This window comes from Sander vitreus, chromosome 13, assembly GCF_031162955.1.
Source record: "Sander vitreus isolate 19-12246 chromosome 13, sanVit1, whole genome shotgun sequence".
NCBI lineage: Eukaryota > Metazoa > Chordata > Actinopteri > Perciformes > Percidae > Sander > Sander vitreus.
The window spans coordinates 5,981,920-6,009,835 of NC_135867.1; the positions used below are offsets into that span (position 1 = coordinate 5,981,920).

The 27,916-nt window shown below is 40.4% G+C and overlaps 2 protein-coding genes across 3 annotated transcripts; both read right to left on the reverse strand.

Annotated features, from left to right (window-relative positions):
- Positions 1-210: 210 nt before the first annotated feature.
- Positions 211-15,515, reverse strand: elmod1 (ELMO/CED-12 domain containing 1). 2 transcript variants are annotated; one of them, XM_078266184.1, is made up of 11 exons: positions 15,499-15,515; positions 12,130-12,275; positions 11,760-11,788; positions 11,529-11,626; positions 11,091-11,220; positions 10,740-10,873; positions 10,448-10,516; positions 10,295-10,315; positions 7,591-7,641; positions 5,604-5,737; positions 211-386 (listed from the first exon to the last, which is right to left on the reverse strand). In XM_078266184.1, exons 1-11 carry the CDS (start codon positions 15,513-15,515, stop codon positions 211-213), a joined length of 1,005 nt encoding a protein of 334 aa, XP_078122310.1. The 2 variants fall into 2 exon arrangements, with proteins under 2 accessions (XP_078122310.1, XP_078122311.1); XM_078266185.1 differs by lacking the exon at positions 10,295-10,315.
- A 2,233-nt stretch (positions 15,516-17,748) lies between these two features.
- slc35f2 (solute carrier family 35 member F2) lies at positions 17,749-26,753 on the reverse strand. Its single transcript, XM_078266428.1, has 9 exons — positions 26,654-26,753; positions 25,920-26,025; positions 25,591-25,763; positions 25,021-25,148; positions 23,103-23,262; positions 21,995-22,151; positions 20,730-20,782; positions 20,487-20,641; positions 17,749-20,341 (listed from the first exon to the last, which is right to left on the reverse strand). Exons 2-9 carry the CDS (start codon positions 26,006-26,008, stop codon positions 20,120-20,122), a joined length of 1,137 nt encoding a protein of 378 aa, XP_078122554.1. The 5' UTR covers positions 26,009-26,025; positions 26,654-26,753; the 3' UTR covers positions 17,749-20,119.
- Positions 26,754-27,916: the final 1,163 nt, after the last annotated feature.

The window sequence follows — 27,916 nt, forward strand, 5'->3', positions numbered from 1 at the left end:
GGCAGTGACGCGACATGACGTTAGCTGAGACGAGATGGACTGAGCAGAGAAGGAACAGAGCCACCCCTCAGATGTGTCCAGCTGTTTGAGGGACCGTGTATATTAAGTGTAAAGGGTGCTCAGATTTTTTTAGTTGGCCTACCGGACATCCAGGGGAGACCTCTGTGGGGGTATGAAGGGTTCAGTGGGGAGGGTCAGGGGATTGTGTGTTTACAGGTTGACCAGGTGGAGGTGGGAGGCGGAGAAGTGGGGGCACAGAGCCATGTCCGGGTTCTTCAGCTGTCGCAGGATCCTCCTGTGGAACTTGGAGCGGACCCGGTTGAACTCCATTATGTCGCTGGGATCCTCCTCGATCCAGAAACGGTGGAACTCCTGCATCAGGTAACCTGCCATGAAGAAGAGGGGAAAAAATGATCCTTCATGTGTGAGTATATAATCAATATTTTTAGCCTCAGCTCTATGGAGCTTCATAGCGTCCTTCATTGGTTTGGTTTTCAGGCCAATAGTTTTACCGTTTTGGTTTCTTCTGACAAAGTTAGCAACTAGCTAACTTCTCTCAACAAAACAGAGGAGAAACAAACTTCACTTAAATCAAAAACTCACCAGCTGTCACGTTACTCATTCACACTGGGTTTCAGTGGTGAAATGTAACTAAGGACATTTACTCAACTGCTAGACTTAAGTACTAATTTTGAGGAAATGTAGCATTTTTTTACTCCACTGCATTTAATTACTTTAGTAAATTACTTTATATTCATAATAAAACATTATCAACAAATGAATGATTACGTATTATTATAGGTTAAGATAAAACTTCTGTGTTGGTGACAATTCACCCAACAGATAAAGTAGTTAAAATGAGCTCCACCTACCAGTTTCAACAAATAAAGTGATGGACACATTAATTCATCAAGGATTGTAATCCAATAATATACTCTAATGAGTACTTTTGGTACTTTAAGTATATTTTGATGGTAATAATACTTTTGTACTTTTACTTAAAGCTTTAGTGCGTAACTTTTTGATATTAATGAACATCCGTTGCATTCAAGCCATTGCCAAATGAGTTGCTACAAAGCTAATTAAGACTATCAGCTCCAACTTCCGGTTATGGAGGCGTAGGAAGCAGACGCATGGTGCTGACCTCTGCTCACTAGCTTGCCGGAATTAGTCTTCTACCGATTCTTTAGTGAAATAATTTCACACTATCCTTGCTTCTACAAGTGATTACACTGAAAGTGAGACCATGCCACCAAAAAAGACTGAAGGAACAACAACGAGAGAAGATAAAAACCGGCTAGCTCCCGCACCGACTGCTAGCAGCAACGGCAGTGAACTAGCTGACAACCCCCCACAATGGTTCATATCTGAGATGGAAAAGGGGATACAAAGGATTGAGTCCATGATTGAGGGACGTTTGACTAGACTTTCTGAAACGATGGAGAAAATTGTCAGTGATAACGAAGCCATTGGAAACCGAGTCAAGTGCGTCGAGGGAAAACAGTGTGAGTTTGATGACTCGCTAACTGCCTTGCAGCGTGAGCTGGACGACTACAGGAAAAACACGGAGGGTGAACTGAGAGAGCTGAGGGAACAACTGGTCGACCAAGAAAACAGAGCCCACAGAAAAAACCTGAGGCTGGTCGGCTTCCCAGAAGGAGTGGAGGGGAAGGACACAGTGGCATTCATACAAGAATGGCTACCCAAGATACTCGATATTGATGGGGAAACTTTCGAAGTGGAGCGTGCTCATAGATCTCTGTTACAATGCCCAGCAGACGGCACTAGACCCCGCGCTATTGTGATCCGACTCCTCCGCTTCTCTGACACGGTCAAGATCATCAACGCAGCCCGGGACAAAAGCTCACTGCAATACGGCAATTCGACCATCATGATTTTCAGAGATATGTCTACAGTCCTGTACAAAAAGAGGAAAGCCTTTGCTCCACTAAAATGGAGACTCAAAGAAAAGAACATCACTTTCAGGCTACTACACCCAACCACCTTCTCAATGGATCTAAAGGGAGGGCGACGCACCTTCACAACGCCGCAAGCTGCTGAAAATTATTTGAGGAAATATCACCCGGACGTGCTACCCCAGGAATAACCATCTTCCCGGACAACCTGGACTAAACACCTCGATCCTGTTTCATGTCATACCGGCGGGACGAATCTCCCGGAGGAGAGGGAATACAGACAGTGAGGGACGAATAACACTGCCTTTGGTCGCCCGGGAAGCTCCTCTTCACACCCGGTGCCTGGTTTGTATGGTCCTGCCTGGCCGGAGGATTTTTGTATTCATCCCGACCTTGTCCCTTCTACACGGGTCTGTTGCTCCCTTTCAGCAGGAAAATTGCCAGGGCCAGATGGATTTCCTATGGGTTTTTTTTTTAAAACCTTTACATCTAGCCTAATCTCACCGTTGATGGAAATGTTTAAGCATGCAATTGAAATCCACCAATTACCTAAAACTTTAGAACAGGCTTTGATTACTGTTCTGCTAAAACCAGGCAAAGACCCAAAACTCTGTGGCTCCTATAGGCCCATAGCCCTCTTGTCGTCAGAATACAAGATATTTACCAAGGTTATAGCTACCAGACTGGAGAAAGTGATCCCTAGTCTTATAAATAAAGACCAGACTGGCTTCATTCAAAACCGTTTTTCCTCTGATAACATTCGTAGGTTTCTTGATATTATTCACTGTGCCGGACAAATTAACATGCCTGTCATTGCCCTTTCTTTAGACGCCGAAAAGGCATTTGATCGTTTAGAATGGCCCTTTCTTTTTGCAGTTTTACAAAAGATGAACTTTGGCCCAAACTTGATACGAATGATATATCTCAACCCATCGGCGATGATACGAACAAATACTGATACCTCATCTCTCTTCCCTCTCTCACATGGCACGCGCCAGGGCTGTCCCCTGTCCCCGCTCCTCTTCGCGGTGGCGGTCGAACCGCTCGCAATTGCTATTAGAGCACACCCTGCCATAGAGGGCATTATGGTTGAAAATGAAAAACATACAATTTCGCTATATGCTGATGATATTATACTCTACTTGACTAATGTGACGTCATCTCTTCTTGCCCTCTGTACCCTGTTAGACGAATATAGCTGCATTTCTGGGTACAAAATAAACAAACATAAAAGTGTGGTAATGCCTCTAAACCCAGTTGCCCAAGGATTATCAAGGGGAAACATTTATTTTTATTGGGAACCCTATAAGCTCTGTTACCTTGGTGTACAGATACCCAATCAATTACATCAGATTTACTCTCTCAACTATGAACCCCTGCTTAAAAAAACAGAAGCAGATTTGGAAAGGTGGAAGTCCCTACCTATATCCCTAATTGGATGAATAAACTGTATAAAAATGAATGTTTTACCTAAATTTCTTTACCTATTCCAAGCGCTTCCAACTCCAATCCCCAAAACCTTTTTTAAAAATCTGGACAGACTGATTTCTAGATTCTTGTGGAACGGTAAAGTTCCCAGAGTAAAACTCAAAACCCTCTGCCGCCCCACCGAACAAGGAGGTCTAAACCTGCCTGACTTTCAATTATATTATTAGGCTGCTCAATCCAGAGCCGTTTGGACTTGGATTAAAAATATAGAGCATCCTCCAGCCTGGAAACAAATCGAACAATCTCATACAGCAGAAATATTGTCAAGCATTCCATTTATTCACTCCTATCACAGTCAAAAAAAAGGTAACTCAAAACCCAATGATAAAACACACATCTAAAATATGGCATGAAATCAGAGTAAAGTTCCAAAAATCCTAAAGACTTTTTATCCTATGCCTATAACAGACTCATGAGCCTGGCAGAAAACAAAACCCTTAATGTGAAAGTTAAGTGGGAAATGGACATTGATTATGCTTTCGAGGACTTTGAATGGGAGGAGATTTGTAAGAGCTCTCAATCATTCTCCTACAACAGTAGACACAAACTCTTGCAGTTTAATATTCTTATTCTTATTCACAGGGTTTATCTGACACCTCAGCGCCTTCATAGGATGAATTGTAGCTACTCGGAATACTGTCCCAGATGTAAGACTGAAGCAGGTACTCTTCTACATATGTTCTGGACATGTAGAAATCTGGAGCAGTACTGGAGATCCATCTTGGACATAGTTAAAACAATTGTGGGGGTGGAAATCCCAACCAACCCACGACTGACACTATTGGGGGATCTGTCAGTTTTACCAATCAATGCAAGAGGCAATACTCGCTTTGTCAGACTAGCCCTGATCGCAGCTAATAAATGTATAGCCATTCACTGGAAAAATGAGGAAACCCCTGAGGTTTCTTTGTGGCTTAAAGAGCTCTCATCATACTTAAAGTCAGAGAAGATCATGTTTAATCTTAAGAAAAAGCCGTCACTCTTCGATAAATGTTGGGGAGGATTTGTAACCTTTCTACATAATGGAATATCTCCTAATTGTGATGCCCAGGGTCAAACTTGAAAACTGTGCTGCAGTGTCCTTTAGGGAGTTGCTGGCACTAGTGTTTGGGGCTTACGTGTGGCTCTATAATCCACCTAAAGTGCGGGCAAACTGCCGGAAGGTTGAGTGTAACACAATGCTATATAAGACAATGATACAGTTTCATCCAAGCCTGCTCCTGTTAGTACGTTTATCTCTTGTACCTACAAACTTCTGTACTTTTTTTTAAATTTAAATTTAATTTATTTTTTATACATGGTACTCGTGTCACAACTGTGAATGTAGCATTTTTGTAGCTATCGTGATTTAACTTATTTGTCTCACCTTTTCCTTATTTTTTTTTATTCTCTCGTTTTATCTGTGTACACCACAGTCATTTGGGGTGGGAGGGGTTTGATGTTAAATTATGATGACTCCATTACATTGTTGTTGGGTTTTGTTGTTGTTTTGAAAATTTTCAATTAATAAATTATATAAAAATTTTAAAAAAATCAGCTGCGTGCGCGATCACGGAAGGCTGTATCATGTGGACGCGCCGACAGTGTTGTTGTCATTACTTAGAATTCCTCATGGGGCAGACAGAAACTACGCACTATAGCTTTAAGTCAACATTTGATTGCAGGACTTTTACTTGTAACAGAGTATTTCTACACTGTGATATTGCAACCTTTACTTAAGTAAAGGATCTGAGTACTTCTTCCACCTCTGCTTGTTTTTAACTGATATGTCTTATTGAAAGATAATAGCTATTGACAATTTGGATTATGTGTCAAGTCAATTTCAGCTTTTAATCTTTTGTAAGTCAGCAGGCAGTGTTTTAGTGTTAAAATGTGCTATACAGTGGCCAATTAGCTCTGTTGGTAGAGCGGGTGCACATGTGCAGAGGTTTATTTCTCGACACAGAAGGTCCAGGGTTTGAGTCTGACCTGTGATGGTTTTCCTGCACGCTTCCCCTCTCTCTCTCCCCTTTCATATCTCAGCTTTCCTATCTAATTTTCCATTTGATTTTTTTTTAAATCTTTATGTCAAAATCTTACCAGCGTGTCCTTACTTTAACGGTGAAAAAATACTGGTGAACCAAAACAGGCCAACACATAAAGTATAAGCACAAAAACAAAATCTAGATTCATATCTGATTTTGCAGCAACTGAACTCACAGAAGGTCTGCTGGAAGTGGAGCAGGCTTGGCATCTCTGGGGCCACATTGTACAGGTGGGTCTTCAGAGCTCCAGTCACCAGCAGAGAGTAGGCCAGGTCTGTGATGTTGATGCCCACAATGGCAAAGGAGTATCTGGAAGGAGGTCATACAAAATGATGTTAGTTTGTAGGAAGTTTTTGTATGTTTGATGGTTCAACTGGAGAAGTGTGGATGATGTGGTTTTTGAACAGACTTTAACAGACTTTATTTCCCATAAGCCCTTGACATTCACTGGAGACAAAAGAGATCGTCATTAGAGCTAAAAAGTTGGAAATATGACTTAAGAAGCGGGTGTTTGGTGGACATTATTGATATGGATGAAAACCAAACCTTAGATTCACATGGGAGCTGTAGTTTCTTTGTATGTTGACAAATTAATCGGTGTTAAAATAGCAATTCCTGTAGTGGATGCCAATTTTGTCTCAAATAAATCCCAGGAACACGTTTATGTTTTTCAGAAAGAACGATGACAGAAATGCTCAATAAGGGAGTCACTATTCTTTTCCCTGTTAAAGTTTCTTTTCGGGGAGAGTTTTTCCTTATCCAAATTGATGGGCTAAGGATAGAGGGTATGCTTGTAAAAACCCCTGAGGCAAATTTGTGATTTGCAATATTGTGCTATATAAAGTAAACTGACTTGAGGTAGTAGAGGTCGGCAACCTTTTTAATATGAAGTGCCATTTTAAAATGTTTTTGTTAATAAGTGTGCCATATCACCATTAAGCCTGCCATCATATATCGAGCCCGCTCAGGCAGTGTTTTTTTTTTTTTTTTTCCTTTGTGCTGCATTCTACGCAGAAGGCAAGTAGGAGTACTAGCCAATCAGACGCAGAGTAGGGCGGGTTTTCGCGGAATGCGGATGGGAAAAAGTCAATGAAACTACCGTAAATAACAGACTGTGCTCCTGCCAATGGCTGTGAAAGAGGTTATTTTGCATTTAGATTGGAACATTTCCAAAAAACACATATTATCAATGGTGCCTAAGGTTGCTGACCCCTGAGCTAGTGGAACAGAGGATAAAAGTGTCAAAGTTTCCTGAAAAACGTGGAGAAAAAAAAATTACCCTACTAAAAACATCTTACATCTAAACAAAATATATAAGAATTATAAATATTTTTATTGTCATTTAGCATCAAAAGGAAAAAATACTCAACATCCTTTACCACCCAACTTTCACTTCATCGCAAAATACACAGGGTTCACATGAGGTGATGGATATGGTGGAGAACGCTGTATACCAATCATGAACTATCCCTTTAGTACAGACACTGTCACAGTAAATGACTGAAGAAGAATGAGATATACTTTATGAATCCCACAAGGGGAAATCTAATTTAAATATTTTCACTCTGTTGTTATATACCTTATATTCACACACACACCAAATGCACACATGTACAGACAGGACTTATTATCATACATAGCGAGGGGGCTGCCTCACAGGAGGGCGCCTCTGGGCTTTGGTGCCTTACTCAAGGGCACCTCGGCAGTGCCCAGGAGGGGACCTTGCACCTCTCCAGTTACCAGTCCACACTCTGCGCTCTGTCCGTGCTGGGATTTGAACCAGCGATCCTCCGGTTACTAAGCCAAGTCCCCACAGACTGAGCTACTGCCGCCTCGGGGCCTGCGGTTTACAGCTTGCTGCTCTGCTGGAGTTCCCTCACAATACTGTGTAGGATTTGTAGGAGGATTTTGTGTGACTGTGTGTGTTTTTTCGAGTGAGTCCTTGGTGTTTATCAGAGCTGATGCAGACTGGAGGCAGGAGGACACACACACAGCTAAAACACTTCCTGCATATACACACTCCATGGCCACATCACAGAGCCCCTTCGCTACTAAAACTAAAAAAAGTTGCACAGCTCCAACAACAGTAGCCCAGTTCTGCCTCCTCCACACACACTCATGCATGCCATCATACAGCACATGTGCAGAGTGCAGACACTTACCCAATTGCTTTGTCTAGGTTCTTCTGTTCCCATTCAGGCTTGTTTATCTCACTGTGAAGGACACAACACTTGAGTCGTGTGCTGTCTACATATGAAACAACACTGAGTGCACCACAAAACCTTGTGAGAAATCTTAAAGTCACAATAAACATTTTATGAGCTTGCTTCTTGAACTGTTGCATTTCTTGTGGAAACAGCATATCACGGCAAGGCTGTAAAACTGGAACAGATTGTTCAAAGGTATACAAATGTAAACTCATACATGTCACTTAGTTTCTTTACATGGTTTTGGTATATTCTGCAATGGCCTTTTGATTTGTTTTTGTCTGTATATGGTCAACATTATAGATTTACAGTTAAGCAGTGTTGAAGTCAAGTCCTCAAATATTGAGTCAGAGGTTTTAATCTGAGGTCAGGTCCAAGGTAAAAAATGTCAAATCTGAAATGAGTTTGAAATTTTGTAGCAATTACTCTAAACTTTTTTAATCGGTTTCAAAATAATATACACACATATACCAATTATCCATAAAAGGTATGTATTCTAAAAGTGAATGTACTCAGTCTTTTGCCATTACTAAAACTATTATTACCATTGCTATTTTTGTTTTCTCTTATTAATTCAAATGTGGGGGCACACCCATCAATATATTCAACCCCTTCTCACTGCCAACTCGTCAAATACGGTAGCCCCCTTAGCGTCTGTAAGGGACGCACTGGGCTCTCAGCATAGATGTATAATAAGTGGCTATTTGAGCAACTGCACGACCGCGGCGCTGTTAGGTGATGTAGTATGAAGAGCGACAATGGGAGGAATGAGTATTAAAGAAACAACACAGGACTTTCACCCGGAGACAGGGATTCATGTCCCATTTGTGTCCCGTGTGTCACTTTAGTTACTTTACTTTTCTTTTAACCCCACCCATGATCTTTCCCTAACCTTTGCTAAGTGGTGTTATTTAGCATTAGGGCTACGTTCACACCGCAAGTCTTGGATTTTTTGCTCAGATCCCATTTTTTGTTTGGCTGTTCACATTACCTTCCAGTGTGAACTGTTTGCGGTTTCGAACTGACCCGCATGCGCAAAAGAACAATAACAATGACATCAGATGCAGCACGCTGTTCAGATGCAGCACGCTAAAGTTAGGGAGGTTATGGAGGAAGTAAGCATTTTCGCTTTTATTTCAAAATGTTTGTGTAATGGCAGCCGTAACATTAATGACCAGGTGCTGAGGAGGAGAAGAATGAAGAAAAAGAGAGCCAAATTGGCTATTTTGGACTTTTGCGGGGTTATGGCTGCAAATACACTACAGAGGTCTGTGTGGATGCAGAGACGAAGCCATGAGTGGTGGGACTGCGTTGTGAATTAGCTTCACAGAGACGCAGTTTATTCAAAACTTTCAGATGTCGAGGGCAACTTTTGATTATCTGTCTGTGTCTAGGGCTAACTCCCGCCGGCGCATAATTTTGACAAATGTCGATGTAGATTGACGTTAAAGTCACATCAAATCCGCCTTGGTTGTTCACACTGCGGCCGCATTTAAAAAAGATCAGTCCTGGGTCTGATTCAGGACCACATATGGAAGTGGAATAAATCTGATTTGAAAAAAATCTGATCTGGGCAAGATTTGAGTGTTCACACTACTTCTGAAGAAGTCTAACCTGGTCATTTGACCCCCAAAAAAATCTGATTTGGGTAACTTTTGCCTGCAGTCTGAACGTAGACCATGTGTTTCCCATCTTTAAAACCTCAACTATAGTGACAGTTCGACGCGCAGGGGTACGTAAGGGTAAGAGATGCCAATGTGAAAGTGTCACTATGTGACGAGTTGGGATGAGAACGTAGTGTTGTTTGAATTGAAAACTGGACTACCCTGCATGCTGAAAAATGATGCCAAAGGGGCATCACCAGCGTGTTAAAAAGTGAAGCCAAGGGGTCCTGGCCAAGCGGCTGTAATTGACGCATTGGGAGTGTGAATGTGTTGATCTATTATCCATTCAGGAATTGTATTAAATAAAAACATGTTTACAGCATCTGTCTGCGTGGGGGCCTGTGTTGATGATGAGATGACCAAGTGCAAATAACGTATACATAAATTGTGCTTAGTGCAGCTTTAAATGCATGAAACATCAGCCCAAAAAAGGAAGCTATGAATTCAGTGAAAAGAATGAAAGTGAAATCAAGTACCTTGGATTTCTGTGTGTGCTCCTACAACAGTGCATGTGAGAGTCAGAGAGGGAGGCATGGGTGGAAAGGAGGTGGAGGTGGAGAAGAAAAAGAAAGCAAATCTTCATTTGTGAAATGAGACAGCCCACTTAGATGTCGATGACAAACAATACGAGCAGCAGCAGCAGCAGTCAATAAAAGAAGGCAGTGAATGACATCAAGCTGTAGGAATGAATGACTGAGTGCAGTTTAAAGTTAAAGAGACACACCACATGTCAGGTAGAAAGATTTTAAAGCTGCATTAACTGATGTTGAACATTGAGCGGCTTCCAATCTGCTTTATTATTGGACATTATAGATGCTGGTGATTAGCACTAATTTGATCAGGATTGGGGCGCTAAAATGTCCATGATTTTATAGCTGAGCTATTGAGCTCTTCTGATGTTAAGTTATTTTTAGCTGTACAGTTTCTATGAACCACCTGCCATACATACAGTACATGTACATGTTTGACACTCTCAGTTTCTGCTAAAAGCTCACATTTCCTCAGTTTTTGGATCCCTACTTCCCTGTAGTTGCTGTTCTCCTGAGAATACACCGGTCAACCAGACAGACTTTCTACCAAATCACTCGGTGTATTCCTTTAATTTTATCCTGCTTTGGGTAAAAGTTGAGAAAAAGGGAGCTGCTAACTTGTGCTTTGGTTGCAGGGAGTCGTGGAGCATTTGCAGGGCAGTGGCCTTGTCATGTTCTGCGAAATACCTGCAGAAAGACGAGAGAAGATTCACAAAAAGGGAATTTAAGAATATTTAAGTTTCATTTTCGAGTATTACTAGTAGCTATTGTCTCACAGCACATTTTTTTTCAGGTCTTGTGTATGTAAAAGTCCAAATGCAACCACTAATATGTCTTATTATAGTCTTATCCCATTAAAGTGTAACATGTCTTTGGATTATGATCAGTGTTTTACAGAAAAAGAGCTCACAGCAGGTTGTGCAGGCCCAGCAGGCCCATGCCTCTGAAATCAGTCTTGGGATCGCTGCCCTGGAAACCAATCTCACACCACTGTTTAGAGATGCGTCCAGTGAGAGGTGTGTCAGGACGCAGCTCCTTCCACAGCTGCGACACACACACACACACACACACACACACACACACACACACACACACACACACACGCCACAGCTTAGTAAAGTTAAATGATTTCTTCTCGACAAGTGATTACAATTGTAAACTATGAATGAGGCTTTATGTTACAATGATCTAAATACAATGCCAATCCTACCATTATACTGTACATATATTATATATATATTCCTGTTAGGACTATTTATACCTTCATCAGCATGTCCTCGTGCTCTGGGTTTTCACAGTCGTACGGCTCCTTGCGCAGCTTCTCCACCTCCGCCACCAGGCTCCTGTAGCCCACAATCTGCAGCAGGCTGGCCTGGAGCGAGATGCCCAACCTGGGAGACACACAGGGAAGAGGAAGGGCTGTTTGTATGAGGACATTCTGATATATTAATGTACAAGCACAGTATTATGTTCTGAGCCACTCAAAAGCCCAGTTTGAGCAGGTTGGGGTTCAGTGCCTTGCTCGAGAGCAGGTCAGTAATGATAGCGGAATAAAGACGAACGTGTTAATTGTTCACTATCCACAGCTGCACTGACGTTCAGTTAGTCTGAGGATTCAAAGTGTTGATCTTCTTTACCACAACACCCTAACGTAAGTGATAAAGTCACAGTGAGGTGATAATGTAATGCAGTGTCTCACTGTGGGTTGGTGTCAGGGTTAATCTTCTTCAACGCCATGATGTCCTCAATGGTTTTCTCCACTTTATCAGGATGGATGCTGAGGGCAGACTGCAGCAGCTGGAGAGGACGAGAGCAGAAAACACAGAAAGATGGCAGCAACCAAAAGGGACAGCAGGGGGAGGAGAACGTGGGAAAAGATATATAAACAGATTAAAGCTAGAAAACTCAGTGACACACCATAGACCCGTACCTCATTTTTGGAGAACCTCAGAGACGATTCTGGAAGGAAATGGTTGCAAAGTGTAAGATAACTGCAAACAGTGACTTTAAATTATTATTACTTTTAGTAGCTTCAAAACTATATATTTTGAATATGGTTCAAGGCAGAAATGAACATTTACATATTGAGTTTAAATTGTGAAAACTGCTATTGGTCTAAAGATTCTCCCTAACATGTAATTGTATTTTAATTTCCAATGTTCCATTTAAAGCCAGAAAAATAAATATGAACAATATATAATTAAATAGGCTACAAATACAAATAAAAGGGTTATTTTTTTGCAAAAACAGATATCTCAGTTTATATTTATTTTCCTAAATCAGGCAGTGTGTGGGCTTACCTATCTTGAGGGTCCTGCGGGCTCCATGCTTGTTGTTGTAGCAGATTCGCTGCAGCTCGCAGTGTCCCGTAAACTTTCTGGCTACAAACTTCAGGCCCCGCCACAGACATTTACAGTAGAGGAACACAAAGAACTGGGTCACCACTCTGAAGAGAAGAAGACAGGAGGGATATGTACTTTAGTATCGATCACGATTGTGATCCTTTATAGCAAAATAAAAGGTATGTTTTATTCTTCAGAGCTTTGCATCTTAGTATATTGGGGGATATATAGTCAAAATCCCATAGTTTTACAAAATAAAGACATGTCAAATGGGCTAAATAAGAGAAAAAAAGAGGAGCAGGGAGGAAGATATAAAGCAAACTGAGTCAGAAAACGGTGATGTACTTCTTCTGCAAGTCTACCAGGTTAGACTTGCAGCAGATCAAAGTGTGCTATTTTTACAGCTGACACTGAGAATGAAAATGGAGATTGTGTCTTGGGAAACGCATAGCGACCAATTAAGAAACTGTGAAGACTAAATAATTGCCAGCCTCCAACTGCTTCACTCTACACTGAACAGGAAAGGAAGAAGGAAGAAACTCATGTCATGTTATTGTAATTTAAAACCTTCTATGATTTGATTTCATGATCCTGAAACACACATTTAGAACCCAAATGTTGTGTTATTTTAACAGTGCTAACATTGGCAATGAAGCTGAGAAAATACATCAGCATAACCTAAAACACAAGCAGGGCCTTACTTCCCTCTTTGTTTGTTTTTGTGGAAAAGAGTTTAAAGCGTTTTTAGGTCGAAATAAATCCTCCTGATGCTGACGGATCACAGCATAACATGATCTGCCATGTCTACATAAAATGAAGGCAAATACAACCCTGAAGGATTAATTCCTCCTGCTAGTCCTGTGGATGAGACTGGCATGTTAAACACATTTTCATTGTCATTTTCTTCACCTTCAAGGAATCGCGCACCAAGAACGGGTGATGGTGGGACGATTGATACAAAGTATATGTGACACTGAACCTCATTTTAAAGGGGTACTCCATCGATTCTACACATACAGTAAAAGTCTGTTTACTAGGCTGTGAAAACACTGATAATAAGTGGGTCCAAATACACACACTACAATATTTGCGTGTAGTCAAGCTGACAAGTAGACGTATTTTGAATAATAATATGCTAACTATCTGCATCTGACTAACTCTACTTTTCTTACATATGTAAAATAATCATGACTGATTAAGAAGAAACTTAAGAATGGTATTGCCCCTGCCTCTTGTTTAGAACATGACCAACACCTTATAAAGGCAACAATGATGTATAGATCATTGATGTATAGATCAGGTGCCTGTGCAGCACCTAACGCCGACTGCTCCACCCAGCTTGCATGAGAACGGGATTTGATTTCCTCCGTAACTAGAACAGACTAGGAAAATGTTTGGAAATCTGCAATTCAGTCCTGATCAAGACATTTTTGTGCAGAGCTTATATCACAGGACAATTTTCCTGACGAATGTTGGCATTGTTGTAATAGCGGGAGTTTCTTTGCTGCATCTATTTTGGCAGTATTTGTGTGAATGACTGGATGGCCTCATTATTTTAAGCGTGTCCCAGTGAGCTCTGCAAACCTTCACATGCTTGAGGTCTTAACTGGCACTTGGGGATTGTGGAAATTACCAGAAATACACAAGTACAAGCAATAAATACTGCAAAACAATCGTGTGGGTACTGGGATGGACCCCCAAAGTGTCCTGTGGGTCTGGAGGAACTCAGAAAATGTCAGTTTGGACCTGAAGACAAATTACAAATTAAAAACAGCCTGCGTTACAATTCGGGAAATGTGTAGTTTCAAAGATGTAGATGTCTACCAAAAAGGAAGTCTGTAACGCAAATATGCTGGTGATTGCATCCTAGTTTGACCCAAAACTAGGAACTAAAAGTCAGTATATCTCCACCTCTGCTGCTTAGATTTTAGTGTCTGTCCATTCACTGAATGGAAGTGCAACACTAAATCACTGTAGTACTACTCCTTTAATCCTTCTCAATACTCTGATCAGCCAAAACCAATAAAAGGTGGAACTTGAATCTACATCAGTAAACTATTATCACGTTCATTTTAGTACATTAGTACAATTACTGTAAACAAACTGTGGAAGCCATCAGTAAAACATATTTGGCAGCCTCTGCTGGGCTCCACTGTTGATTGAAAGTAATTGAAGCTAAATATATTTGAGAGCAAAGCAAAAGGAGTAAAATGTTTTATTATCCTAAGTAGGGGGCAGGAAACAGCAGGATTTATGGGAAATGTGGTCTGAATTGGAAGCATTGTGTGAGAAACCTACAGTATTCATTTATTCATTTATTAGTATTGTCATCATTTGTCAGGGATGATTATACAATAAAATAAATGATTTTGCAATATGTTGATGGGTGATAATAGATAGTAATTGTAAGTGTATGTGTGTTGACTTCTGTCAAAAGGGTCAACACTAAACATGGAGAAGCAGTGTTCGTTTTTGTTGCACCAACTATCTGGAACAAACTCCCAGAAAAATTCTCAGGTTGTTAAAATCAAAGTGTAAAACTTCTTCTGTTTACCAAAGCCTTTAAATAAATCAAATAAGTGTAACTATTGATTCATTGCACTGCACTAATGCAGTGCTGTAACTTGTATTCTCCGTTTATTCCATTTCAGGTTACTTTTTCTATTCTATTTTACTCTTTTTAAATCCTATTAGTATGTTTCTTTTAAATCTATATATCTTGGTGCCTTTGTATGTCCTATGTACAGCATTTTGAACTATCTTGTTGTTAAAATGTGCTAATTTGCCTGGGAGCAAAACACACTTGAGCATATCAGTAATGTAATGTATACATGACTAGGTACTAATGTGGATTTACTGAAGATTAAAAATCTTACACTAACAAGGTTAATTACAAACGATATTGCCTATATGTTAAACCTTTAACTGCACTGTTTTTGATTGATAATGTAGTTTGTGATTTATCAATATGGCTTTATCATAAAATATATAAATACGTACAGAAATACACCGAACGCAACAGATCTATTAATGGAGACACCAATCGGTTACATGTGCTCCATAATTAAGAGGCCTCCTCTATAAACGACCCACTCAAACCAGTTTATCAGCCACTTACTGGCCACACAATATCATAATCGATTGGTCTTAAAATGGGAGAACTGGGAATACATAGTCTACAGTATTCGGTATAAACAAGTCGTTACAGTAGATCGAAGATAAAAAAGGACGGGCTCAGAAGAGGGGGCGCTTTAATGAATTCCTTCACGTTCTGACAAATAAAATGTAAATTTGCCCTGCATCATTTGCAATAATGGAGTCTCTTACCTCAGAAAATGCTTCATATTGGCCGCTCAGGTGTCTTCGGTTCTGTTTGTGTTGATTGATAACCTGAAAACAGAAAACAGAGGATTTCTCTGGATGAGGCCGACAGAAGTGGTCAGCTCAGGTCCGCAGCTCCGGAGCTGTCCGCGGTGCTGAAGAATGAACGCGCATGTAATCTGCAGCTTTTACCCATGGTGCCCCCGGTATGCAGCATTTCTGTTAGGCTACAATCGGTGCAATGAAAAAGAAAGAAACTCTGGAAACTATTTTGGTTATTTCACCCTTTAGAGAATCAGAGAATCCTAATCCAGTAAAATACGTCCTAATAATGCTCGATCGTCTCCGGTCTGATTAGCAACCCAGAGCACAAACACTGTGCATAATCCGTAGCAACAGACGACGCCTGTAATGTAGGTTGTGCAGGCAGTACAAGCAACAAAATCCATGCAATAATAGACAACATTTTCCTCTTACCGATTTCTAATAATAATAATAACAGGCGAAACAAAGACGGGGATGCGGCGTTTGTTCCTCTTCACTCTGCTACAGTCGTCTGCTTTTCCTCCATGATGACAGTCACTGACTGGAGGAGGTTGGACTCTAAAAGCTACAGCACAGCAATGCAGTACAGAACACAAAGGGTCAACACTATCAATCATTAATCAATGTATACATCATTTGTTTCCCACCTTATTCAGATGCTGGTATAATGTTTAGATTTTGCATTAGAGACCCTAAATAATAATATATTCATGCATAATTGCATGCATTTAAGGGCACTTTGTTCTGTAGTATCTGCAGTGACTTGAAATGACAAACTAAACAGAGGAATAGTGTCTCGCTCAACACCACTTAAAATACTGCTGGCTGCTAGTGGGAATGGGACCTGTTTGTGCAGTCTGCAGGGGCGACACCAGGAGTTCCTGGGCCTCTAAAATGTATGCAATAATATTACTGTGTCCCTCCACCACCAGCTTTTTTTGTTTAACCTTCAATAACCTTTGGGCCACTTAGATAATATTTACATGCAAGCTACATTTCTTTTTACTGAATATTGAACTTTTTGAATGGGAGAAATATCTAGGTGAGACTAAGATCAGAAATGTCCAAAATACCACACCTGCTCATAGCATCGTGAGTCCATTTTTCCAAAAATTTATTTCATCAAAATACTTATTTGTAAATATATACAGTAGCTCTGGACATGTTGCAGAGGCAAGAGATATGAGTAAATATGCGAGTGTACAATAAAGACTTTTCTCCATCTGAGTTTCCATCTGATCATAAAAAAACCTTTTGGAGCATTTGGCATAAGGCCACAGCAAACAATTATCTACATTATTGATCGTTTTGGTCTATAAAACGGCAGAAAATAGCAATAAATGTCTTTACACCATGGCATAAAAAGTGATATAGGACACCTACTACAGAGTTCCAGTGAAATTGACTGTTTACCATTCTAAATGAATGCGCTACATTAAATGAAAAAAAGAAATCTGAATGTTATTGCCAACCCTAAGTGCAGTCCTTCAGTGCCTTGTCCTCTGAACACCACAGGATAGCGCTAACACACAAGCTGCAAGAAGTAAGGTACACTGCAGCCCCTCTGAACCCACCTTGTTTCACAGCCATCATCTCTCATCCCGTTCGCTGTTCAACTTCAACTCTCTACTTCAGGCTGCGGCCAACAGTAGACACATGGCAGATCATTTGTTTGTGAAAGTCTTGATATTGATTTGGAGACAATTACATGGCTGGGTGAGTATAACTTGAACATTGTTAGCTTTTGAATGTGTTGTAAAAGGTACAGAGAGCACGTCAGGGGGAGGTAAGGGCCTGCAACAAAAGCACACAAAACAGGCCCGATGCAAAGGATGCTGGACTGGCCGTACCAAACCCAGCCTTAATGAGTGGATGGAATTTACTCCATCCACTGATGAAGACTAATGGTTTAAAGCTGTGGAAGAAAATAGTAAGTGGAACTTGTCTCAAGATAGTTTTGTCCAAATGTCATTTGAGGATCCTCGCTCTGCCTATGTGTAAAAAATAGCCAAATATACTTTGTTGTACCTCACGCAAAATCATATCTGTGTAACGTTATAGATGTCCTGGTGTACATACAGTACACCCTGGTAGTACTGTGTAGTTCATGTAACAGGTAGAATAAAACAAATCATTACTTGTTACATACTTACGTAGAACAAAAACAGACACATTTAAAGTGTAAAGTAATTAAAAAAAATGATGCAGACCTAAGAGAATATAAAAATGTATTTAATAGTAAAAAAGTCAAACTCCTGCAGCACGCTCCCAAGCTTTACACAAGGCAAAGAAAGCCCAGTGATTTACAGTAGACTTGGTAGATTAACAAATGAGAATTCTAACAGCACCAAAGGCAACAAAAGTAAAATACAACTTTGTGATGGTGTTCGAATTCAAAACATGACATGATACAGTGGTGACTCGTGTATTTTGTAAAATATCAAATATATTAATTTTTTTAAGAAAATAGGAGAAAAGAAGTAACATCAGTTTTGGCACAATAAATAGCAGCGCATTGTTTGTGTTTAACATTGGATATTCGATCACATTGCTTCTTTTTTAAATAACGTAACATAAAAATAGGAATGAAAAATGTGTCGATGTAAAACTGCAATGAGATGTCACACGGTAACCACTGCATTTTCCTTGATAATGAAAATGCAAAATACTAAAAACAAGTAAACTTTCCGGCCCAGTATAGGGTTGGGCGATGTCCCCTAAATTGGCAGTTGACGATGTTTACAGTAAAACTTCACGATGGATGATGATATCGTCGTCGGAGGGAGGGGGGGGGGCTAACAGTTAACATAGTAACGATCAGACATACATTTAAATGCCCTCTGTAAATAGACAGTATTACATGGCAATGCTGCCACCTGCTGGGCAGTAAATTACAACTTGACCCACTTTCACTTAACTATGGTGCTGTAAAGTCTCGACTCAATCAGATGTCCGTGATCTGCGTAGTTTGCCTTTAACAGAGCGACAGTAATAACCTAATATACCATAGTTACTGAGATTAAACTACATTCTCCGTTAAATTTGCACTGAATAACGCATTCAATAAACATAACTTTTGCAGCGCACATGAACAGATGCGCAATATTAGCTCACACATAAAATAGCACCCTCGTGAATTAGCCTACTGTTGCTAACGTACATTCATACATCCTACATAACATCGTCTCGTACCTACAGGACATGAGACTTACTTATTGATGCACAGCAGTGTCCATAAACTTAGTCCAATGAGGGGAGAAAGGGGAGTGTGATAGCGTTCCATTAACGCCTTTTCTCTCTCAACTACCGCATGCTGATATGTTACTAGTCCAGGTAGAGAGCGTTAATGCTGACAGGGAGAGAGAGAGCTTCCACTTAAGGGGCCCTATCTTGCACCCTGCGCAGCACAGTGCAAAGCCCGACGCAAGTGTCTTTGCTAGTTTAAAAGGTGTGGACACACAGAGCCGATAATTGGCCGTTGGACAGTCTGGCAAGGTCAGTGACTCGAGTCTGTTCGGTGTGTTCTGTGCCTTCGTCCTTCAATTTCGATTTGACATGTATAATCGCCGGGGAGCGAGTTTTTTTTTTTGCAGGATGGTAGGGGAAGACTCATGAATATTCATTAGGGAACTCATCCCTGATTGGCTAACCCTGACATTCTTACCCTAAAACATAACCAATCCCACTCCTCTTGCCTAAACATAACCAATCCCACCAAAGCAGGCAACGAGTACTAGCCATTCAGAGGGAGAGTAGGGCGGGTTCTTCCCCTACCATCCTGAAAAAAAAAATAAAAAATTCGCCGGCGGGGTGGGCACTGCCGGCAGTCGGACTCAAATGACCCATCTGATTGGTAGAGTGCTAACCCGGAAACGGGGAGCGGAATGAGCGTGACTAGAGCCTCTCAAAATCTGACGAAAATCTTTTAAACTGACCTTTGTTGATCTGAAATGAAGACAGATTCAGCAACTGCACGGCCTATTTCTCGCTTAAAATGTTTTCAGAAACACGTTTCGGTGAACTATTTTAGTACAATGTGAGATCGTACTCTGAACGAGCCGCCATGACAGTCTGTCTTTGAATTTCCGGAGAAAGGAGACCCACGTGACGCGTTCGTCCAATCAGCTGCCGGTTTTCATTTTTGGGCGACAATACAGATTAGCGCCGCCTGCTGTTATGGAGACGTATTACGTCTCGTCTCTTTGGTGTGTTCTGAGGCACTTTTTTTGACCAATTTGGGGAGACTGATCAGACCAACTGCCTTTCCTGCCGACGTTTGGCCGTCGGCTCTGTGTGTCTACACCTTAAGACAAAAGTCAATTTCCCGTCCAGCGCCCGCGACTAGGATTAGCGTTTGTCTGACAGAGTAGGGGGCGTGGCATCACGATGGTGGCTCTCCATCGTGATGTCAGCCAGCCATCACGATGGACGATGATATCAAGAAAACATTTACTTGTGTAACAATGTCAAAGTTAAAACTGAGAGTCCTCTTCAAAGTTACCTATAATGGAGTAAGCTGATAGACTGCACCACTCAGTCTATCAGCTTTTAGCTAACTCCCTCTGTCTTCAGTCAGCTTCAGTCACAGTGCAGCCACAGCAGTGAGTGTCTCCGCTCCCTGACTGTCTTTGCCTGCGGACAGTAAACAGTCTGAGGGGCTCTCAGCTGTGAGGTCAGCAAACGTCTCGGCGGGGTCGTCCTCACTGGAGCTGGACTCCGGTAAAGCCGAGTACGTGGGAAGGGCGTTGAACATGACAAAACCCACAGTGATGACGACAAACGAGATGATGTACAGGGGTGAAAACTGAGGACGACACGAGAGAGAGAGATGTTACATAACATTTTCAGAACGAGAAATTCTGTTTACTGCATGCCACCACTTTTAACTCGCCAACAGTGTGTAACAATGCGTATGTGTTTGGGTTTGTGTGTCAAAAATGTACACTCACTGTGTAGTGGAAGAGGAAGATGCCACAGAAGAGGCTGAAGAGGTCGGCGGTGAGCAGAGAGAGGTTGACTGCAGTAGCGCTGGTCATCTTCACCACTACAGGCATGAAGCTGTAGAGCACGAACATACACAGGGCGTAGACTGCAAACAGCATGGCTGCAGAACACAATGAATGGACTTCAGGGAGAGACGGTCATCACGCTCACTCAAATAAACTAATTTAACAAAGAGGAAAGTAACTTACAAATGTGACAGTTCCACGTTATTGCCGCTACTGCACGGGTTTCCAGTACAGCTCTGTAATGTCCAACAACGCAAAGTTAGCACAGTGAGGAAAACACGGTTTTAAAACACATTGAGTTAAAAGGAAAAACAACATTAAAACACAAACAAAAGGACAAAATGTATTGTAGCTTTAAGGCATGTGTTTATTTTGTAGTATGGCAGTGTATTTGTCTTAATGCCTCCGCCAAGGAGGTTATGTTTTTGGTTTGGTTTGTCTGTCAGCAGGATTATGCAAGAACTACTGGCCCAATTTCCATGACACTTGGTGGAAGGATGTAGCATGGGCCAATGAAGAACCTATTACATTTTGGAGCAGATCCGAATCACAAGGCGGATACGCAAATTATTTTTACCTTTCGTTTTATTGTGAGATAGCGCTTTGCCTTGGCGGAGGTCTGTGCTCTCCTAATGCCCTTCCAGTTGGATGATGTGATAATCAGTAAACAGCGGCTACAGTTGAGTTCAATTGCATAGTTGTTTTTTTTCTGTCTAAAGTATTACATATCAGGTTTTATTGCCAGGCCCTGCACCAAAACCAGTTTAAGTTTATATTTGTTGAACAAACTATATGTGAACTTGTAAGAATTTTGCATGCACATAGATTCAACCTTATACGATTATTTTAGTTAAGCAATCATTTCTTTTAAAACAAGAACAAAATGGTATAGTGTAGCCAACTTTTAGAGCATAGGGTGTCTATGAAAAAGGTTTTTTTATATGATTTATAATGTTGGATAATATAATATATATATTTGCCTTTTTAACTGTAAGGTGTCCTTGAGTGCTATGAAAGGCGACCATAAATAAAATGTATTATTACTATTATTATTATTATTACTATTATTAAAAACACAGTGATGCACCCTGCATGGGGATGTCAAAGATATCGGATAAATTACATAAAGATTAACTTCATAAGTTTGTTTTATTTTAGTTATAAAAGAATCAAAAGTGCTTCTCTCCTGAAGCATAAGGAAATTATGAAAGTGATTGAAAAAGGGCAAATGGGATGCATCATGCCAAACAAATAGGCTATACGTAATTTATAAACATTTATAAGGAAGGTGTATTATCTGAAGGTCTCAATATAAATCTAGAGAAGTTCAAAATCACATCCATAAATGTAGCTGATGCAGCATTTTGCACTACCAGGCAGACATATGGCTGCACTGGTCTATTTTGGTCATGCATGAGAAAATATGAGGGATTTAAACAATAACCCACAGCTGTATGCCACTGATGAGGGTCCCAAAGAGGCCCAACATGCCCAGGAATTCGACCCGGCTCAAGTTCTTCACTGTGTACTCTTGGCACACATTGGATACAGCATAGAGGGCAGCACTGAGCAGGACCAAACCATCTCCCAGCACCACATGACTGGCTGCACAGAGAAAGAGAAGGGGCGGTTATAGAACATGAGTTAATAATATTAATAATCTATATAGAAACTTTTGAGCAAGAGGCATAAGATGAGATGAGATGTCTGGGAATATTGCTATGCCAAAGTCTAATGGGGCAAGACAGACAGGTTGTAAACAACAAACACTTTATTTGGACATGAATGTAAAACTACGACCAGTATGGTACAGTAGGTCAAAGTTGAACCAGTATGTTGGCCTGTAAACAGACCAAGTAAGTTTGCTTTTCTACTTTGGAGGTTTGTTTCAAACTTTTTTGATCGTCTGACGACTCGTGTCTCTTGCCCTGTCGGACAGTCTTCCCCAGATATCAGATAATACCTTGGAGACCGCAATGTTATCATAACTGACAGAAATGATGGCACAAACCTATAAAAATATGCTCCATTTTGGAATAATCCATTAAAAATTTGTTTTGACAGGGTCAACAATAAAACATAGTACACAGGGGACACTTAAAACTTCTGTGATAATTGAAATAGTCCTTTTACGGCATTAATAGGCTGCGATGTTTATAAAAAATAAATTAAAAAAAAGACTTCCCCGTGTTCGTCTAATAATTTCAGGGGCAAAGGGCCTCTCAGCCAATAACAAGATTTTTCTGACTGCTAGAAAAGCCCAATAAATAAAAGATGATAAATACCCAAAAATTATAAATCCTATTTCAGCAGTGACCGGGGAGTGGGAAGACCCTGACATTTAGTTAAGTCTTGACATGTACTAAGTAATCAGGTGTTCAGGTGGGTATTAATAACATTCCCATCATCCTCCACAGACATAATGGTCATTTTGGGCTATAAAGTTAACTCATCTTTTTATATTTTCATTTATTAGACATGATTAGGTTTCACATTAAGTTGTTAAGTACTTTACAGATAGAAATGTTTTTTTGTTTTTTTTTAAAGTGTCCTTACTGGATCCCTGATCTCTTTCAGCCAGGATGTCGGCTCCCACCATGGCTCCCACCCCCAACAAGCACACCGTCACGGCTACAAAGTGGAGCAGCCTGTAGCGAGTCTTCAGGAAGAACCAGGAAAGCACCATCAGCACAGGGATCACAAAGCAGTCCAGCAGCTGAAACACACAGTAACAAACTGGCATTACGTATGTGGACTTGTTGACAGAGGTCCAGGGGAGAGGATAAGCTTTGGAGGTCACAATTCAGATTAAAATACTTCATGTACTTTCAGGGCTACTCAACTACTGGTAACACCTTACCTTTTGGGCCATTTTAGGCCTTTATTTTTATAGACAGCCGACGACATGAAAGGGGAGAGAGAAGGGGAATGACATGCAGCAAATTAATTTTCTTGATTAATCGTCAAATATTGTGAAAAACTGCGCTGTTTCAGAGCCAAAGGTGACATACTGTATTGCGGTTTTTGTTCGACCAACAGTCCAAAACTCAAACATATTCAGTTAACTATGATAGAAGACTTAAAAATAAATAATCACATTTGAGGAAGTAAGACCAGTGATTTTTGGCATTTTTGCTTAAAGCGTCCATATTATGCTCATTTTCATGTTCATAATTGTATTTTGAGGTTGTACCAGAATAGGTTTACATGTTTTAATTTTCAAAAATCACCATATTTTTGTTGTACTGCACATTGCTGCAGCTCCTCTTTTCACCCTGTGTGTTGAGCTCTCTGTTTTAGCTACAGAGTGAGGCATCTCACTTCTGTTCCATCTTTGTTGGGAGGCGCACATGCGTAGTAGCTAGGTACTGCAGTAGCTAGGTACTGGGCTACTAGCTAGAAGCTAACGCTGCTAGCGGTTAGCCACCTTGTTCTCAATGGCAAAACACTGCTAGAACACACACAAGTTCACCCTAATCTACAAAAGAAATTATAGAACTACTTACATGTCCCTATTCTGCAGGTATTCAACGCAAAGTTGGAAGTGTGCCCTCGTTTAGAAGAAGTCTCCCGGCTAATCCTGCCTTGTATTGACCGAAGTTGGAGAAACAGCTAGCTGATGTGGTATTACCTAAGTCAAAGTCAGGATACATTCAGAAACCCGTATCTCACTCAAAACAGCATGGATGGTTTTTTCCCCAAGTTAGTTGGAAAAAAAGAGCACCAGTGACACAAAATAACACCCCAAATCCCAGAAAAAGTTTTCTTTTTATAATATGGGCACTTTAAAAAAAACAACTTAAAATGAATAATCTATTATCTAACTAGTTACAGGTTAATTCTCTAACAAATGACTAATCATTAAGCCTTAGTGCGTAACTTTTTGATATTAATAAACGTCCGTTACATTCAAGCCATTGCCAAATAAGTTGCTACAAAGCTAAGACTATCAGCTCCACACAACTCTCTCTGTGTTTCTCAGTATGGCTATGTTCAGAAGATTGTGGCGTCCCGCGCAGAAACTCAAGTGAAGATAATAACCTCTTCTGAAGAGTCCGTCATATTTTTTTCAATCCTCCATGTCCTCCTTGGCTACTAGCAACTGTGTGGAGGAGGGATGGGGGCGGTGCCCGATCACGGAAGGCTTGTATCAAGTGGACGCGCCGACAGTTTTTTTGTCATTACTTAGAATACCTCATGGGGGCGGAAAAACTATGCACTATAGCTTTAAATTGAATAATTTTTTCAGCTAATAATTTTTAAATGGTAAGACAGATGTCAGAAAGTCAAGATTCTGGTCTTAACTCAATTTTGACTACTGAAAAAGTTGTATTTTTGCCAATATAACGATATAGATTTCAACCACATACGTACAGTTTGTAACAGTTCAGCAGGTCACTGTCCTGTTTATGTTTAAGCAGCCGTTCACACCTACAGGCAACTGAAGTTATGAATCATGACGGTTTTCTCTTACCTGTATACTTGTCAGGGTGGTGAACTGGTAGGCCTTCACAACCGTATAGTTTGCTTCCACATCTGCCAGACCCATCACCAAATACTTCCACCACTTGGTTTTTAGAATTTGTAGGAGGTTCCTGTCACCTGTAGAAACCAGGAAGGTTTACTTCAGAGTAGGAATGGAAATGTTACTTTTTCCAAAAGCTACTTTTGAACAATATTTTTCACACATTCATGTTGTTTTTGGTGAGAAAACTATAACAATAGCACATTGAAGAGCAGCATATTTCCAAAAATGCACTACATGTGGCACTCTTGAACTCTGAAGCATTTTTCTCAGGGGTTGGTTTTAAGATAAACCTCCAAATGAATGTTAATGCTTCTCTGTATCTGCTGTGTACGTTTACAGGTTGTTGCTGCTGCCCCCAAGTGATCAGAAAATCAATTAATGCAGGTTCAAAAGTTGCAACTGAGCTGTAAAAAAATAAATGAAAATGGAGACAGCTTAAAGTTGGAGTTAAGGAACCTCTCAGAACCTTTATTTATCACTAGCTTTGAGAACAAATGCAAGTGCAGATATGCTGACCTTCGCGGGTGCTGAGGATGGTTGTATAGACAAGCAGCAGCAGGACGTAGTTGAGGAAGCTCTGCAGCATGGGCGTCTCCACCTTGGCATCGGCCAGGTACTGACAGCTCACTGCTGTTCCACAGATCAGCAGGGACAAGACCTGCCCCATGATAATGGTCTTCAGCAGACGCCTGGAGGGTCAGGTAGCATCAAAAAAGCAACACCTAGACATGATTATGCCATCTCGGACCCCGAAACTTAATTATTTACACCTGTGCTTTTCCTACTGTGACATGTCAAAAATGTGTTCTGTGAAAATGCTACTAGACAGCTGGATCAGTACTCACCATGTGAAGATATCCCTCAAGTTGTAACTGTTCAAACTGCATGAAACCCTCCATTTCCCACACACTCTCTCCTCTTCATGCCCCTCCATATCTTTGAGAGCGAAATCTATGAATTAAGAAAAAAATTAAAGCTGAAGGGGGGATCTTTATCTTTAAGGCTTACTGTCTTCATTAGACTACCCCATAGAGACTACCCAAGCAGAACACGGTAGCCTACCAAATCTCCTAAGGAATGTGATTTGCCTCATGTGACTGACGAGGCTAAAAATATGATTCTCACTAAAATTATGGTCCACGATAAATACTACAAAATTACATAAATCGAAGCATCATTAGTATTTCGCCTTGTTTCTAGACAGCTCAATTCGTCATAAGGTACAGCCCTTTACTTTTACTTTGACGTTAACTTACAGGCTTTGGCGCATTAGAGTGAACAGGTAAGCACGTTTAAGGATCCCTAAACAGATCGTAGTTAAACATTCGAATGTTTAACTACGATACGCCATACGTACAACATTTGATGTTTGCCGAATTTGAATGTAGCAATTCAAAATTCGTAATATGGTGTTAATTATGTTAAAACAAGTACGAACGACTTGAAATAGCCACAGCAATATTAAACAGTCATTTTTTTCAACGCAGTTTGCTATACCATGTTCTACGCGCAAGTGACACTGTCATCCATCGGTACAAGCTCTATTCTGATAAAGTACAACTAATGTAAGTGTACATACGTTTTCTTTTTCTTCTTCAGTCATGAAAAGTGCGGTGAAACTCTCCAGATGCGATGCATTTTTGACTGCATTACCATCCACGCTTGAGTGAATCAATCTAGCCTCGTGCTACTTAGCACCGCCTTCTTTACTCTGATTCGTCCAAAAAAGAAGAAGTTAAATGACGTCTGCACCGTGCACTCAAACTTGGTCTGGTGCTGATGAGAATCAAACAGCAGTGGTGGAAAGAAACTGCTCAAATTCTGCACTTAAATACAACTGTGAGGTACTTAACCTACATACTTTCATTTTATGCTACTTTGCACTTCTACTCCACTACATTTCAGAGGGGAACGTCGTACTCGTATCTTTGAAGTTATGATGCATTTGTTCCCTGCAAAAACTTGATAATATCGAGTCATTTTAGCAGTGGTGTAATACGTATTCAGATCCTTTTCTTAAGTAAAAGTACTAATACCACATTGTGGAAAAAAATTCCACTTATTATTATTATTATTATTATTATTATTATTATTATTATTATTACTTAAGTAAAAGTAGCAACATTTACTTAAAGTATGCAAAAGAGGCTAAAAGTACTCAGTGTGCAGTGAAATGTTCCCTGTCAGTGTTTTATATTATATATGATGTTTTTGGATTAATATTACTACTGCATTAATGTGTGTTGCATTGTAAGGTTGTGCTAATGTTAACTCCTTTATATACTGTTGGGTAGTTTAATCTACAGCAATGCATCATATTCTATTAAGATCATCATGTGTTTGTAGTGTTGCTGTCCTGTGAAAACCAGGTATCTCTAAAAAGTCAACTTTTTATTGTGTCAAAAAAAAAACAGCCCTGTTTTCAGCTTTGTAATGATGCATTTTCCATCTTATCCAAGAGGCTTTTTAAGGCTTTATTTAGCTAAAGTAGTAGGATAATTGTTTCAACACAAGTAAGACTTCATCCTCCAGTTCATCACAAACATTCAACATCAACACGTCTGGAGACAAATGTTCTCACTGGACAGGACGGGAATGTTATCTGAAAAGTAACTAAAGCTGTCAGACAAACGTTGTGGAGTAAAAAGTGCAATATTTACCTGTGAGATGTAGTGAAGTAGAAGTATAAAGTAGCATAAAATAGGAATACTAAACTAAAGTACAAGTACCTCGAATTTCTACTTAAGTGCAGGCTACTTGAATAAATGTACTTAGTTACATCCCACCACTGCATTTTAGCCTTTGAGTTACAAGCCCTATTTTTGGTCTATTTTTGCAACAA

What these genes read in the sequence shown, in the direction of transcription:
- elmod1 (XM_078266184.1), bottom strand. An exon ending in TGAGGTTCTCCAAAAATGAG is followed by an intron (nt 11,627 to 11,759) that starts GTACGGGTCTAT and finishes CGTCCTCTCCAG; the next exon opens with CTGCTGCAGTCTGCCCTCAG. An exon ending in GATCCAAAAACTGAGGAAAT is followed by an intron (nt 7,642 to 10,294) that starts GTGAGCTTTTAG and finishes TGTCCTTCACAG; the next exon opens with TGAGATAAACAAGCCTGAAT.
- slc35f2 (XM_078266428.1), bottom strand. Translation starts at nt 26,008, where the DNA reads ATGGAGGGGCATGAAGAGGAGAGAGTGTGTGGGAAATGGAGGGTTTCA. An exon ending in CTCATCAGTGGCATACAGCT is followed by an intron (nt 20,783 to 21,994) that starts GTGGGTTATTGT and finishes TGGACATTACAG; the next exon opens with AGCTGTACTGGAAACCCGTG. An exon ending in TCTTCCTCTTCCACTACACA is followed by an intron (nt 20,342 to 20,486) that starts GTGAGTGTACAT and finishes TGTCGTCCTCAG; the next exon opens with TTTTCACCCCTGTACATCAT.